Below are 16943 nucleotides of genomic sequence, written 5' to 3' on the forward strand. Positions count from 1 at the left end.
TGCTGTCTAATGTAATGTGCAGTGGCAAAAAGTACGCTCTTTGTAATTTGGCCAAAAATTGTGTGCATTACTGTTGCTGCCTGCTTAGAATTCCTTCATCATAAGCAATTGTGTTAGAACACCAAAGCTTCCAGCAATGGAAAAGAAAACCTTGGGGTGCGTCTATGTTGTAGAATGAATACACTTTAATTGCCTTGGTTCAGTTCTATGGAATCCTTGGGGCTGTAGTTTGATACGGTTTTGAGCCTTCTCTGCCAAAGAATGCTTGTGCCTCACCAAACTACAAATCCCAGGACTGCAAAGCATTGAGCCCTGGCCATTTAATTAGAGAAGGTATCCCTCAAAGAGGAGCTCCAGGTGCTGCTCCTGAAGCAGCTTTAACGTTAGCTCAGCTCTAAGTTTCTCTAAGAATACCTGAGACACTTTGCCCCACTGAAAATGAATCAACATTTTAGGGTTACAGGGTTGTTGTGTGTCTTTCGGGCTGTGTGGCCATGTTCCAGAAGCATTCTCTCCTGACGTTTCGCCCACATCTATGGCAGGCATCCTCAGAGGTTGTGAGGTATGGAGAAAACTAAGCAAAGAGGTAAATATATATCTGTGGAAAGTCTAGGGTTTAGGGTTAAACATTCATAACTGCATGACGCGAATCTAATGCACACCCCAATTTTGACAAGGCCATATAGCCAAAAGGGCTGAATGTTAAATTTGACTAAATATGAGTGATTCTTGTATTTTTATATTTGAAATAATCTTACAAGATACTTTAGGGAACCAGAAACTACCTTCTTAGTAGGAATTCAAAACTTTCAAAAATTTATTGGGTTGCTGTGAGTTCTCCGGGCTGTATGGCCATGTTCCAGAAGCATTCTCTCCTGATGTTTCATCTGCATCTATAACAGAGATTGTGAGGTCTGTTGAAAACCTTCGACATCACGTTTTCAAACATTTACTTTTTTGATATTATATCTGCTGGAACCTTCCAGGCAGCTGGCAATTTGGGGGATTCTGGAACTTGGGTTGCATCTATGGCATCCAGCCATGGCAGTTAAAGTGGTGTCAAACTGCATTAATTCTACAGTGGAGATGCGCTTTTGTAATCCCAAATCCTAATTCTTCCCAACTCCAGTAAAGCTGAAGGAGATTTAGCTTCTGAATCTGAGTTTCTTCTTCAAAACCCTGGTGAGGAAACACTGACTATCTCTTTAGTAAGAATTCAGAATGTATGAAAAGCTAGTTATTAGGGAATACAGCTGCTAGAATCCTCCAGGCAGCTGGCAATTTGGAGATTCTGGAGATTAGTAAAAAGTAATGGTTTCCCCTGACGTTAAGTCCAGTCATGTCTGACTCTGGGGGTTGGTGCTCATCTCCATTTCTAAGCCGAAGAGCTGGCATTGTCCGTAGACACCTTCAAGTTCATGTGGCTGGCATGACTGCATGGAGCGCCGTTACCTTCCTGCCTGAGTGGTACCTATTGATCTACTCACATTGGCATGTTTTCGAACTGCTAGGTTGGCAGAAGCTGGAGCTAACAGCAGGTGCTCACTCTGCTCCTGGGATTTGAACCTGGGACCTTTTGGTCTGCAAGTTCAGCAGCTCAGCGCTTTAATACACTTCGCCACCGGGGCTCCTTTTATCCTTCTGGAGATTGCATTCCCCAAAACCCCATCGAATCCTAGAGTTGGAAGACAGCTTGAAGGCCATCTAGTCCAACCCCCTGCCAAGAAGCAGGAAAATTGCATTCAAAGCACCCCCGACAGATGGCCATCCAACCTTTGCTTAAAAGCCTCCAAAGAAGGAGACTCTACTACAGTCTGGAGCAGAGTTCCTCTGCTGAACAGCTTTCACAGTGAGGAAGTTCTCCCTTATGTTCAGGTGGAATCTCCTTTCCTGTACTTTGAAGCCATTGTTCTGCGACCTAGCTTCCAGGACAGGAGAAAACAATCTTGCTCCCTCGTTCCTATGACTCCCCCTCATATATTTATACATGACCCTCATGTACTCATGCCTTCTCTTCTGCAGGCTAAACATGCCCAGTTCTTTAAGCTGCTCCTCATAGGGTTTGTTCTCCAGACCCTTGATCATTTTAGTCACCCTCCTCTGAACACATTCGAGCTTGTCAACATCTCCCTTCAATTGTGGTGCCCAGAACTGGACACAGTGTGATTCCAGGTGTGGTCTCTGACCAAGGCAGAATAGACTTTGTCATTCCAACTCCAGGGGATTCTGGGGTTTGTGGTCCCAAATACCTTCTTCCTATTATTCTTGCCCTAGAATCCTCCGGGCAATTTGGGGGATCCTGGGACTTGTAATCCCAGATCCTCACAGTTCAATACTGTCATTCCGACTTCGGTAAGGTTTTCTGTCCCCGCCACCCACAAGTATGTAGCCAATACCATTCAACCGGTGCGGCTTCCCGACTTTACTGACCCTAGAAAGGCGATGTACCGGGGATCCGTGGCCAAGTTGGCATCGATGGTGAGCGAGAGGAAGAAAGGGCTGACCTGCCGCAGGGCTCGCTCCCCCGCCTGGAAGAGGAGCTCTGCCCCGGCCTCGGAGAGAGACCCCCGGCAGCAGAGAGACAGAGCCCCCCAGGCCAGCAAGAGGAGCGGCGGAGGCATCTTCAGGGCTGGGGCGGAGGAGGAAGCTGTCAAGGGACGCCGCCCGGCTGCATCTGGAGACCCAGGAGGAGGAGGAGGAGGGAGCCTGCCTGCCTGCCTGCCTTCCTCCCCGCCCTCCTCGTGAGTCAAAGGGACGCCCAGAAAAAGCGGACCAAGGCGGACCTCATGCTCACAGGGAGGGAAGAGCACAAGCTGGTAGACTGTGGGAGAGCCCATGCTCTGTGCATGCTCATGGGAGGTGGCTTGGTCAAGGCTTGACTCTCTGAACCCAAACGGATGCTCCAATGGCTCCTCTCCATCATGGGGAGAAGGGACCAGTAGGGTGCCCCAGGGTTCTGTCCTCCAGTGCTCCTTCCCTTCCCTTTTAAATAAAGATAATAATAATTATAATGGAGCCCCGTTGGCGAAGTGCATTAAAGCACTGAGCTGGAGACCGAAAGGTCCCAGGTTCAATCCCCGGGAGCGGCGTGAGCGGCCGCTGTTAGCTCCAGCTCCTGCCAACCTAGCAGTTCGAAAACATGCCAATGTGAGTAGATCAATAGGTACCGCTCCGGCGGGAAGGTAACGGCGCTCCATGCAGTCATGCCGGCCACATGACCTTGGGGGTGTCTACGGACAACGCCGGCTCTTCGGCTTAGAAATGGAGATGAGCACCAATCCCCAGAGTCAGACATGATCGGACTTAACGTCAGGGGAAAACCTTTACCTTTACCTTTAATAATAATAATAATAATTTAAAATACGCATATTAAAACATATTCCCAAAAATACATATTAAAATTAACAAAACAAAAGATAAAACATAAGATGCAAGTTTAAAATGAGTCATTAAAACTGTCTGGGCTTTCGTTTTCTTTCCCCCCTCTCTGCCCATTTCATATCCACCCTCCTCTCCTCTCCCCCCCCCCTTCTTTCTTTCTCTTTATCTGTCATGATCAGCAGTTGGGCCGGTTTTGGTCCAGCTGCTGCTGAGGGCCCTTCACCCTACTCCTGTTTGGAAGAGGTCAACTTGACCTTCTTTTCCTGAGTTATGTTTCACAGGCCACAGGCTGAGAGTCTTTGTATAAAAAGAGGGCGGGAGGGAGGAGATGCTTTTTTGGGAAGAGAAAGGTGGAATTAAGGGACCTGTATTTTGGCTGGTAACCCTGGGTTGGATCTCGATATCCAGACCTTGTACTTGCAATCTGGTCTTGGAACCCTGCTGTATCCTGAAACCCTGCTTTAAGCCTTCTTGTTCCTGGAAACTTTGAACCTGAATTCTGGACTGACTTCTGGCTTGACTTAAATTCCAGTTTAACTATGCACTTGTTTCTGGAATCCTTTGGAACAGGCATGGGCAACCTTGGCCCTTCCAGGTGTTTTGGACTTAAACTCCCACAATTCCTTACAAGCTGTTAAGAATTGTGGGAGTTGAAGTCCCAAACACCTGGAGGGCCATTGTTTTCCCATGCCTGCTTTGGAACATGGGACTTTTTCGCTTGTATTGCCTCAACCATGTGTCATATTGCTTTTAGTCAGTCCTTGGCATGACTTTATGTTTTAGTTCTTTGCCTAAGTAAATATGTTTTGGCATATCCTGGGTTTGTTTGGTTAAACTCTGTGCTTGTTATCAGGTGAGAAGAGCCTTGGAACATAACATACACTCTCTTCCCTCCCTCCCTCTTTCTTTATTGAAATGTTTCCACCTGTTCACGATATGGGGCAGTGGTTCTCAACTTGTGGGTCCCCAGGTGTTTTGGCCTACAATTCCCATCAATCCCAACCAGTTTACCAGCTGTTAGGATTTCTGGGAGTTGAAGGCCAAAACATCTGGTTACCCACAGGTTGAGAGCCACTGATATTATATCAGTGGTTCTCAACCTGTGGATAGGTATGTGCCCTAGGCATGCGCCCTCAAACTCTATCCTTCCAGCTATTTGTGTCAAGAGTCAGACGCCAATTAACGAACAAAACAGAGTTTATTCAGGAGATAAGCCAAAAAGTAAACATAAACACAGAAGATATCTTGAAACACTTCACTATCAATGTTTCAAGAGCAGTCCGAACAAAAATATAACTCAAAAGTATGTCTTAACAAGCCAAGCTGTTTATCCACGCAGGCATTCAATATAGAACTAAAAAGACGCTTCAGTTCAGCTTAGAAAACAAATTAAGTTGACTACTAAAAATAGGCAAAATAAACAAGAACTTGAAACCTTCCAAAAGCTGCAATGAGTAGCTGAAATCCGGAACTCCAAGCAGGAAAAACAAAGCTAAACAAACTTAGTGCAAAAGGCACTTTTTGGGTCCAAGCCCTTTCTGTAGCAGCCAGCCGGCTCTGTGGATTTAAAGGGACAGTTCCCAAAAGAAAACACCAAACTGGTCTGAAAACAAACAAACTAGAAAGGCAGTAAACTGCTTCCACGGTGCAGATAAAGCCAAGAGCTCCAAGAGGAGAGTGAAGAGACGTCGTCAGGAGGATCCAAGGTCAGGTCAGGAGACAGCAGCGAAATCCGGAGGGCAAGCCAGTAGTCAAAAGCCGAGAGTAGTCGTCAATCAAAGGGCGAAGACAGAAGCAAGGTCAAATTCCAATCCAGGGTCCGAAAAGGGTGCAGTCATCAAAACCAGGTCCACGAAATGGCACAAAGAGCCAAGCAACGATGGTAACAGCAGATCAGAAGCACAGTCCCAGTCCAGTCTTCATGAAATGCACAGAAATCCCAATGGCGCCTCAGCAACAGCTTGCCACACGCAAAGTGAAGTGGCCAAACATTCCCATTTTATTTCCCTTCCTCTTGGGTGACCAAACACTCACACCCAAACACCAGGTGTCCCAGATCTTACTCAGAGTCCGAACTCCACACAGCTAGGGCTCGTGGATCAGGAGTGCCTAATAGTTCGTCGGAGTCCCAATCATCCTGCCCATACTTATCCCCATGAACACTTAAAGAACCATCTTCCCTTCTCCAAGCATCCCAAGTGGGATCTGCTCCTGAAGATACCCCAGGTTCAGTAGTATCCATAGGCCCCAAATCCCCAGACATCTCTGGTGGCTGTGCCCATTCAGTGCCCACTTCCCCAGCCACCACCTGTTCCCCAGCATCCATTTCTTCCCCAAACTCCCCATCTGAATCTTCCTCAGAAGATTCCCCATTGAGCTCTCTAATCCGTTTCCTGCGCAACTCCTCCAATGAACCCTCATCACGAGGGTTTTTCCTTCCTCTTCTAATCCCATCACCATCAACCATAATCCCCAAAGGCGCAGTCACAACAGTTTGTGCCTCCAACTCCCAGAAGCCCTAGCCAGTTTGTTCAATTGAAGGGACCATAAGCCAGAAAATAGTAAACTTTTGCCTATGTAGCTTTGCCTCTGCATATGCCCCTCTCTTCCTGTGAGCTGGTGCCTTTCTCCAGGAAGTTCCAAAGAGAGAAAGAAAGCTCAGAGTAAACAAGTGAGGTCACAGCAATCATTTATGACAAGTAAGTGTGGAAGGTGAGGAAGACCCTCAGCCATTGATCAATTTTAGATAAGCCAAGACATATATATTATTTATTAACTGTGCACATGTTGCGATGGCCTTTTGCACGGTACGGACCCATTAGAGTGGTTGCCTACGGCTGTTTGCCTTATCATTAGCTGTGATAACAATAAAAAGCTTGTTCTATTGCTCTCTTGGAATTCTCTCCTTTACTTCCCCTCTGGGCCAGTCTCCAACACAATGATGAGGAATTCTGGGAGTTGGAGGCCCAAACATCTGGAGGAACAGAGTTTGAGGATGCCTGGTATAGGGACTCAACATCTGTACCAACAATGACTTGGATGATGGAATAGAGTGCATGCTTATCAAATTTGCACTTTGCCCCAAATTGAGAGCTGAAGTCCTGGCTAACCAAATGCAATGGGTTCAAATTACAGGAAAGGAGATTCCAGCTGAACATTAGGAAGAACTTTCTGTTCAGCAGCGGGACACTCTGCCTTGGAGTTTGGTGGAAACTCCTTCCTTGGATGCTTTTAAACAGAAACTGAATGGCCATCTGTCAGGGGTACTTTGTGCTTTCCCTGCATGGCAGGGAGTTGGACTAGATGGCCCATGTGGTTTCTTCCAATTCTATGATTCTATGAATTCTGTTACAGAGAAATACGAACTTGAGCAGAAAAAGAAAATACATAGGTATAGGATGGGGGATGCCTGGTTCAAGAATAATTGAAAGGGATCTTAGTCTTAGTTGGTCACATGCTGAACATGAACTAACAGTATGATGCAGCAGCTTAAACAACCAGAGCTGAGTAGGATGGGAGCTGCAGTCCAATAGTTGCCAGAGGGCCACAGGTTACCAGGCTGATATAGGAGACAGAAGCAGGCAACAAGAGGTGAAAAAAGGAGGAAAATCCTAGTGGTGCAATTCAGCTCCAAAGACTGGCTCTTTTCTCTGAGGCTCAGGCGAAGCTCTGAAACCAGTGCTGTAAGACAGACAGGTGAGTGCTAGGCGTTCGTGAGGCTGCATGTCCTGGAGAGTCCTTGCTCCTCCAAGTTCGAAGGAAAAGTAGTGAAACAACTCTATAACACCATAGTGTATAATCTTTTATGGAGCATATGTGTCTTTCAAACAACAAAAAGGGGCATGAATAATGTCTTGGAAGCGGTACTGTAAGAGAAATCCAAAAGTCATCATTGTCATCATTGATTATTATATTTATAATAATTATTGTTATTATAGTTATTTCTCACCCGCCTCTTCTCAAAGCATGGGGTGGGACAGAGAAAGCCCTTAAAGTATCATAAATAAAAATAACCATTCAAAACACAGATTAAAACTATTCGTACTAATAAAATTGTAGGTATAAATTCAAAGGTGAAAATTGACACAGTAGGCCTTCTGGAGGAAAGAGGTCTTTAATGGTCAAAAGGTCCTCTGGGTAATGGTGTCTAGTCACATTCTGGCTTGGTTTTGTAGCTTTTTTATTTTACTAAAAAGGTTTATTGTTAATTTCAAAAAAAAATTCAAATAATAGTTATCTTGTGACATCTTGTATTCCCAGATATATACCCCTATCTTTCAGAGAGTGGCATATACAGTACTGTTCAGTCAGTTCTATGCTATTACTTCGTCTAGTTTCATCAATTTACATAGAATTGGTGAAATATATTTTCTAATTGTTCATCCACAGTCTTTCTTATCATTTGGTGGTTTGAATTCACAGTTAGTTTTATATATAACTCCAAGATGGCAATATTTCGACAGTAATATAGCTTAGCTACCCCTCTGGTTCTCCCATTCCATTCTGAACTCAATTGTTCTGTAAAATAAGACGAAGATAGGATTTTTACTCCCTTTTTCAAATGTTTCTTGTAAAAAAAGAAACGATGTGTGATCTCAAATTCTTGATAGAATTCCAAATTTTGTACCCTTTGTACCCATTAATATTTAAAGAAACTACAACAATATTAGTCTTCTTCAAATATGCTGTTTCAACCTATGTTGGGTTATCTAAGCAATCATGCATGCATTTTCAATGTGGGATGGTTTATGTAGTTAGTTATGTCTGTTGCTTAGTAACATGAGCCAAGATGCATTCCAGAGTTGAAGCCACCATTTAAGGGTTTTGCATATGAAATGGGAAATGGGAGTATCCTTTCTGGGGACACACAGGAAGTGATGTACAGATGTCTCTTCCTGTCTCTCTCTCTTCGCTCCTGACCATGCCATGCTGATGTTCCTTTCTGTTAAGAGATATGTAGTTTCCTGAACTGTTTTTCTTTGGAACTAAGATGTTTTTGCCTGTATGACCATCATCATACAAGATTGTGAATAAACATATTTTTGCTATTTTATTTGATGTCTCTGATGCTTATTTTATGCATGACTTTTTAAAGGGAAAGGGAGGCTGGATATTTTGTCTTATTGTTTATTTTCTTTTTACCTCTGCTCACATAAACCCCTAGTCTTCTGCATTTTTACTGCTCTGCACTAATATTTAACCATATTGGGATCATAATCTTAACAGGTTATGAAAATATATTCCTATTAACCTACTATGTAGTTCAATTAAATGCCTTACCACAATGACTTTAGTATCCATCCTTTTCCTCATCCTAATCAATGACAGGCTGACTTTTCCTGTTCCTTGCTTGATCCTCCTTCTCCAACCCTTACTCCCACCATGACCCCCTCCCACTTAAAAATGGCCATGAAGACATCAGTCTTCTTCACTTGTGTAGCTACAAGTGAAGCCATGTAGGTATATCTTGGGGTCAAGAGATCTGGTCTCTTGTGGCAGGTCTGTAATCCTCCATCTCCTCTCTTTTATTGTTCATTTAAAACAGGAATATTTAACTTTTTCTATCCCCCCCCCATACTATAAACGTACTGTAAGCAAATGAGTATTCATTTTCTAGGTGAAAATAATAATAATAATAATAACAATAATAAATAATGTAAGACACTAAAACGTAATATTTATTTATTTATTTACAGAATTTATATTCCGCCCTTCTCACCCCAAAGGGGACTCAGGGCAGATTACAATGCACATATATATATTATTTATTTATATCATTTTTACCCCACCTTTCTCCCCGGGGGGACTCAATGCTATCAGACAAACAACATACAGTATAGACACATACAGAGGCAATTTAACATTTCCAGCTTCGTGAGGGTATGCTCAGTTCCGGCCACAGGGGGAGCTGTTGCTTCACCGTCCACTAGTGACACTGAGTACTGTACTTCCTCATTCCTTTCCCCGTGCTTCTGGCAGTTTTATGGTGTTGTAAATTAGTTAAATTAGCTTCCCACATAAAGCGTACATAAATTTCCTAGTTGACAGATGCAACTGTCTTTCGGGCTGCTTAGGTAAACAGCAAGCTGGGCTATTGAATGGTCAGGGGCTTAACCCGACCCGGGCTTCGAACTCATGACCTCTCTGTAAGTAGTGATTTATTGCAGCTGACTACTTATCAGCTGCGCCACAGCCCGGCCTTAATAGATAATACCCACATTTACTTGCATCTACAGCATTATGGAATATAATGTACACCTTAATTTTAAAAACTCTGAAACCAAAAAAAATAAAAAAAAATAAAAGGATTTGCTGGCAAATACCATATTTTTAGGCTTGCATAGTGCCCAAGGCCTATCCCTCTTGGGTTCCCAAATTGCTTCTACTTCTCCTCCACTCCCCTTTGCTTCTTCCCCTTCTTCATGTTGTGCCCAAGAGACCCAGCCAATTGATGAGAAGAGGATCACAGGAAGCAACCATCGCACATGACTCTCCTGGAGATGGCACACTTGGTGACACCTCCACCTTTTCCAACTCACAGGCCAAGATGTTCCCTGAGGCCCAGCTGCCCTCTTGCTCTCTGCAGAGCAGCTGTCCTCCCCTTCCCTCTGCCTTCAGCAGCCTCCTCCCATCCATCTTCCTCTCAAACAGAGATCAAGCTCCTGTTAGCACTCGGGGTTCAAGAGCCAGCCTGGGAGAATGGACTTCAAGCACTCCTCTCTCATTGGCCCAGCCAAAAGGCGGGAGAGCGTCCACATGCTTCCTTCCCTTTCCTTGGTTCCTCAGGAGGAGCCAGTGATGATGGAGCTACCCTCATCCCCCACCTTCTCTGACCTGCTGGCTTCAGCTGCTTCCTCCTCCTTGCAATCCAGGCTGGAAAGGGGTTCCCTTCCTTGCCTCAAAAGCAGGTGAGGACAGAAAGATCCTACAATCCTATTACTACCCCCCTACTTGGCCCAGTATTGGATCCTTCCTTTCTTGCAGCTAGAGGCAGCAGTGGTAGTGGTGGTATGTGTGTGGATGAGTGGTGAAATGAGTTGTAAAGGAGGAGATTGCAAATGGGTCTGTGACCACAAGAGGGATGTGCTTCCTCGAAAGCAGATAAGGAAGGAAGAGTCCAATGCTGGGGAAAAGGATGGAGCAAGAAAGGCAGCATTGGACGGAAGATGCATTTTAACAGCAGATGAATAGTTAATTCTATTGCTAGATCTGCAGGCATTGCAGAGAATTGCAAATAAGATGATTGTTTCAGTTTGTGGCATTGAAGACTTGGACATGTGAATGAAAGATTGTAGTTGAAGCTGTTCAGCAGGCATGGATTTTCAAAAATGCTGTGATAAAGAAGAATGCACACTGTATACCCCGTTTCCCCTAAAATAAGACATCCCCAGAAAATAAGACCTAGTAGAGGTTTTGCTGAATTACTAATATAAGGCCTCCCCTGAAAGTAAGAACTAGCAAAGTTTTTTTGGAAGCATGCCCGCCGAACAGAACACCAGAGCATGCAGGATCGGTAAATGTACGTACCATAGAGTGTTGTACATGGAAATAGTGGTAATAACGAGAAATTCTTGATAGGACTCACAGTTTGTCTGGTTATGCTGGTTTGTGATGACAACTACTGTACAGTATATAATAAATGTTCATTTTTTTGTTCAACAATAAATGTGAATTCTTCATGGAAAAATAAGACATCCCCTGAAAATAAGACCTAGCGCATCTTGTCTTATTTTCGGGGAAACATGGTAGAAGTGAAGCGAGAAGCAACCATCCCTCCAAAAAACAGTGAGATGGTGACTGAGCCCTTTCTAACGTTCATTCACTGTAATGTTTGTGAAACTAAGTCTCACCAATTGCTGGAAATAGATATTTTCTGACTTTTATAGATATCTGCAGCAGATTTTCATTTGTATACCTGATCAAGAGCAAAGCTGAAGTTTATGAAAGGCTACAGGGATTTTTGTCAGCGGTAAGCAATAACTTGAACAGAATGCCTCAGACCTTAAGAACCGACAATTGAAGTAAATCCCATGGAGACTTGTTGAGAATCTTTTGAAAAGGTTTAACCAGGTGTATGCTATTGGACTCCAAATTATCAAAGAATTATGGGCTGAAGCCATTAGTGCAGCTAATGATTTGCAAAACATTTTGCCCATGAAAGCAAAGGCTCTTATCCTATAAACTATGGCATGGATGTCCTCCTAGCATGGCACATTGTAGAGTATTTGACAGCAAAGCTAATCAATATGTCCCAAAAGTCAAAAAAGAGGCAAATTTGACAGAAGTAATTAGAAACGGATTTCCTACCGCAGCTAAAGGATACCGAATTCTTGGCCCATGCACGGGAAGAGTTACTCTAGGAAAAGTAATCTACTTGGATGAGAATGTTCAATCAAATGAATATTCAATAAAGCCTGTACAAGGCTTGAAACCCCTCGATCAGATGATACGGTGGAAGCTAGGAGATCACAAAGACAGAATCAACATTTGACTTCTTTTGCCAATGGAAGGGAGACCCAGGAGCCATCACCTTGGAATAAAGTTCAACAATTGCCAATAAGGGAAGGAGAGAACTTGAGAAATGCAGCACTAGAAGAAATGGATTGTTATCACAAGAGTGACACTTGGACAGTTGTTAGCTGTCTCCTCCTTGCAACTCAGCTGCCTGCTGTCTGGGTCTGGACATGGGGTTTTGGCAGCAGCAGCCTCAAATCCAGGCAAAAAATGAAGGATCCAAGACTGCTCCCTTTGCCCCAGGTGGGATCCATCCTTTCTTGAAGGCCTAGATGGCAGGGGTGTGGGTTGGAAGGAGAAGACTGCAAGTGGGGCTCTGACCGCATCCTCTTTAAGAGCACTAAGGGAGGAAGAGTCCAATACTGTGTAAAGGGGGGGGGGGGAGGCAATGTTGAATCCTTCCTTCCGGCTCTTGAGGCAATGAAGAAATCCCCCTTTGCAGCCTGGTCTGTAAGAAGGAGGATACAGCAGGAACCAATAGGTCAGTGAAGGTGGGGGTCGAGGGTAGGTCCATCACCACTGGCTCTTCGTGAGGAAGCAAGGAGAGGGAGGGAAGCATGTGGACACTCTCCCTTACCTCCCTTTGGCTGGGCCAGTGGGAGAGGAGCGCTCTGAGCCCATTCTCCCAAGTTGGCTGCTAAACTTTGAGTGCTAATAGGAGCCTGGGCTCAGCTTTGGAGACTGCTGAAGAAGGGAGGAAGGGGGTGGATTGTGAAAGGCCAAGGATTCAAGCCAGGCCTGGTTTCTCCTGTTTGCTCCTCGAGTCCAGTGCACACCCTATTTTTGGCAAAGGAATGCAGCCAAAAAGTTGCACATTGAGCAAATATGGCACGACCATATATAATTACTAAAAGAAACATATGTAAACGTAATGGCTACTTTACATTATATACCTTATAACAGAAAAAAGAAGGGTAAAAAAATAAAGAAAAAGGAAGAAAGGAAAAATAGAGAAAATAGAGAAAATGCCTTAATCCCCTTTGTTTATCATAAGCATTGAAAGTCCCCATTAATTTCTAGACATTGCTGTATTGATAGTTGGGGTCGCAGCAGCTGTAGTGTTTTTGATGGAACCATCTCTTCTTTTTCATGGCCTTGTCTATTAGCAATTCTTCCTCCAACTTGCAGCAACAGCAGCAGCCGTCTGTTCTTACATTTTTCATCAGACAGGGATTTTCACTCCCACCTGGGCACTGTGAATTCTTGTTCTGTTGTCAACAAGAAAGCTCTGTCTCTGCTCAGTCCCACAATTTTCATAGGAAAGCTCCATCTGCACCCAAATCCTGCTTCTCTAAGTGTTCTTGTCATTGGCTTCATTTTTTTATTCAATGTGTCAGGCAACAAGTCCTGGTAGATCTCAACCTCTTCTCCCCGGTGAGTCAAGTTTTGATTCTTAGCCAAAGTTTGGTAGATTTTTATTTTCTTTAGTTATCTTGCAAATCTGACAATTCAATCTTTTACAGAGTATTTGTAGATGAGCTAAATGGCTTTGCAACTCTGCCATTTGTCCAGTGTCCTGTGATATTTCGCTGCACCAGGCCACAAAGGTTCTAAGAGGTTATTCAAGTTTTCCTCCTCCATCACAAAGCTGCAAAAACAAATATGGAGTTTTGATTTATTACAACATTCACACTGGCCTCCCACAGACTAGAGTTCTTTCTCCTACCCTGGACCTTCCAGATATATAAACCTTCCTTGCTTAGTTTTTCTAATATACCTCACAACCTCTGCAGATACCTGACATAGATGTGGGCGAAACGTCAGGAAAGAATGCTTCTGGAACATGGCCATATAACCCAGAAAACACACAACAACCCAAATATTTGTCTTGGTTTGCCTTGGTTTACCTGGTCTTCCAGCTTTAGTTATTCAATCACTTTCTGCATGTTACTGAGTTTTTCTTCATGTCTTGGACATATTTCCAACGCTTCTCCCACTGTTTTGATTATGTCTGCCACCTGGACAGTGATTTTCTTCATCTCTTCTTGGAGAAGTGCTTTCTTTCTGGCAAGATCAGCTTGGAATTCCTGTTTTAATTGTTGAAATACTCCATTATTCCCGAGTTTCTCTCATCCCGTTTGGTTACCTCGTTTTTTTTTCCTACCGGTATGCCTTGCCTTCTCAGTTTTTTTCTTCACTCCCATCAGTGAAGTTGCTTTCATCCACAGCATATGCTTGCTGTTCCTCACCTCTTGTTGATGGTTGATGATTTCCTGGCATCTTTTTTTTTTTTGCTGATGACTTCTTGTCCAGCTCCAAGTCATCCCTCTTAAAGTTGGTTACTGTTTGGGGAGGAGAGAAGAGAAGGAGAGCAATACAGCCGTCTCCCAAAATGGCAAACCATGTTGGTTCTATCTAGTCGAAGGAAATGCCTTTCAAAGGACCTGAGTTTTGACGGGAGATTATATGGGAGACCCTGGATGTGAGACTGTGGCAATCCTACGATGGTCCTTTAAGCGGGAAGAAAAGACAGTTATCCTACTTGAATGTCGTTTCACAGGCATTGCCCTTTGAGTAGGAATGGAGGCTCATGCGATATGGCCCTGAAGCCTTCTGCCATAGCCCTGCGTTTGCTCCCTTCTCAGTGTCCCTGCTCTCTAACGGCGGCTTCTCTGCACCAACTGTCAACCACCAACTGACTTCTATCCCTTCCAATGGGCTGTCAATCACCCTCCCAGCATTCCATTCTCTCCCCATCTGATCTCATGACAAAGAAATCTCATACATAAAAGAGCACTTCCCATATCAAATCCATGACATTACACATGCAAGAAGATAATTACATATTGAGTGATGAATTGTTTGAATTGCAAACTGATAGCACTAAAAGTTTGAATTATAAACCGATAGCACTATTAAAACATACAGGAGTATGACGAATGATCATGCATAGTGGGGCAGTGCCTCTAATAATAGTAACTATTAAAAGGAAATTGTATTTGATATTTCATTTTATCAAGTATAAGAAAGTCATTGCCTTTTTTCTCATTTATGTTTACAATGGCCCTAAAAAGGAACCTGAGAAACAAATATTATTTTCCCAAAAAGATCATGTTTGGATCATGCTCTACAGCAAATCAAGCAAGAATAGTCCTTAAGGAAAATGAGTATTTGATAAGCGGGGATAATGATAACCATGATCTTGAGCTCAATCCATTTACTGGTACTAAATATTGTAAATCAGTTGAATCAAGGGAATTTAATAAAGTGTTAATGTGTCATTCAGCAACCCTATTTGTGATATGTAATTAATTTTACTTATGCGGTCCTGCATGTGTTACTGTACTGCAACTCCTAGCAATCCTACCCAGTATAAACAATGGGGTGGAAGGTGAGTTGTAATTTATTAACATTTGAAGGTCTCTGAATTCACACTGATAGGCATAATTCTCAAATATGGTAGTGACTCAAAAATCTACATACAGCAGCCACAAAATCCTTGTTTTCCATTTGGTTACATGATATCCTAATTTCACAGCATTAACTGAATTGGAGGCCAAAAGAAGATTTTTTTCAGTGTTTATTATAGCAAAATAAGATCAGTTACATCAGTATATACAACAAATTACAGGCAACAAAATGGCCAGAAATTTATCTTTTGATTCTGATATTCATTCATGTTGAAGAGTGATTAAAGAAGCTTTAAGGCATATCTGTTGGTATTCTCAGTAATTCTTCAACTTCTTCTTGCAGAGCCTCAGCCTTTTCCGTTAGGAGCATCTGTATCCAAAACACAAGGATCTTAAGTCAAATTATTAAAGGATTAGCCATTTTTTCTGGTATATATTTGTGGGAAAAGTTGACCCTTTTCAAGATGATATATATTTCATTCCCATGGAGCAAAAGCTGGTTCACAAATAGAAGGAACAGACTAATTCATGTATTAATAAAAGGAATCCATCTCTCTCTGCTTCTTTGGCCACAGTTCCTCAGTGCCTAAGGGCATCATAAGCACAGACTAGATTTATGTATATTTTTTTATTTATTTGAAGTATTTCTGCATCACCTCCCGGCTGTATTGCAAAACACACACACACACACACACACACACACACACGGCACATTATTGAAGACTAGCCATTCAGACAAACAAAAAACACTGCGCTGTACTTGGGACAGTGCTGCGTTGAGAGCCAAACGCAGGGCATCATAAGGGCATCATAAGCACAGACTAGATTTATGTATATTTTTTTATTTATTTGAAGTATTTCTGCATCACCTCCCGGCTGTATTGCAAAACACACACACACACACACACACACACGGCACATTATTGAAGACTAGCCATTCAGACAAACAAAAAACACTGCGCTGTACTTGGGACAGTGCTGCGTTGAGAGCCAAACCTGTCATTCAAAAGGGATGTATGTCTGCCCATCTGCTGAGTGAACAGAAATACATAACTTGCAGGGAGAGATCTTTTCAATTTACAGTGTGCTAACTGTCACGACCCAGGCTACAGAGCACCAATAACCATACGCAGAGGCCAGATTCTATCTAATATCTTTATTAAGGAAATATATAAAGTTAATAAAAGCAAGTGTATGAAATAGTCCAGAAGCAGACCTTTCAGGAAAGGTCAAAATTAGTCCAAGAAAACAATGTCCAATATGAAATATTAAGGTCCAAAGTTGTAATCCAATAACCGAAACACTCACTTTGCCAGGCAAAGTGAGGGGAGATGACAAGGTCCTTTAGTCCATGAACTTGAGCAAGGCTGGAAAATAACCTGATACTTGAAAACAAGGCTTGAATCGTGGAACAAGGTAACGAGGAACAAGAACAAGGTCCGTGGAATAACTTGGTAAAATCCGTGAAACAAGGCAAGGTTTAGTCCTGGGAAACAAGGCAAGGTCCGTAGGTAAACAAAGGCTGGGAAACAGGAGCGAAGGCTGGAAACAAGGACAAGGCTTGAGCAGGAACGAGGCTTGAAGCGGAGCGCGCTGTTCAGACACAACTCGCTCCGGAGGCTGACGAATTGACTCCGCAAAGTTACTCCGCGGGTAAAACACCTATATAGAGTCTAACTTTCCCGCCGAGAGCAGTTC

At 43.2% G+C, this 16943-nt stretch overlaps 2 protein-coding genes across 6 annotated transcripts in view; both read right to left on the reverse strand.

Moving 5' to 3' along the window:
* hpse (heparanase) overlaps nucleotides 1–2852 on the reverse strand; it is a 28883-nt gene extending 26031 nt beyond the window's left edge. Inside the window, exon 1 of the mRNA XM_008111006.3 lies at nucleotides 2431–2852. Coding sequence (XP_008109213.2) covers nucleotides 2431–2837 — 407 coding nt within the window. The 5' untranslated portion in view covers nucleotides 2838–2852. The remainder of the gene's footprint in view (nucleotides 1–2430) is intronic.
* Nucleotides 2853–9038: 6186 nt separating this feature from the next.
* Nucleotides 9039–16943, reverse strand: part of helq (helicase, POLQ like) — a 31226-nt gene continuing 23321 nt past the window's right edge. For 2 of the 5 annotated variants that reach the window (XM_008111007.3, XM_016993777.2), the window contains one exon: nucleotides 15398–15615. In XM_008111007.3, coding sequence (XP_008109214.2) covers nucleotides 15538–15615 — 78 coding nt within the window. In that variant the 3' untranslated portion in view covers nucleotides 15398–15537. Of the gene's footprint in view, nucleotides 14178–15397; nucleotides 15616–16943 lie in introns of those variants that run through there. The other 3 variants (XR_010006456.1, XR_010006455.1, XM_062981580.1) reach the window with 3 other exon arrangements.

This window comes from Anolis carolinensis, chromosome 5 (assembly GCF_035594765.1).
Source record: "Anolis carolinensis isolate JA03-04 chromosome 5, rAnoCar3.1.pri, whole genome shotgun sequence".
NCBI classification, from domain to species: Eukaryota; Metazoa; Chordata; class Lepidosauria; order Squamata; family Dactyloidae; genus Anolis; species Anolis carolinensis.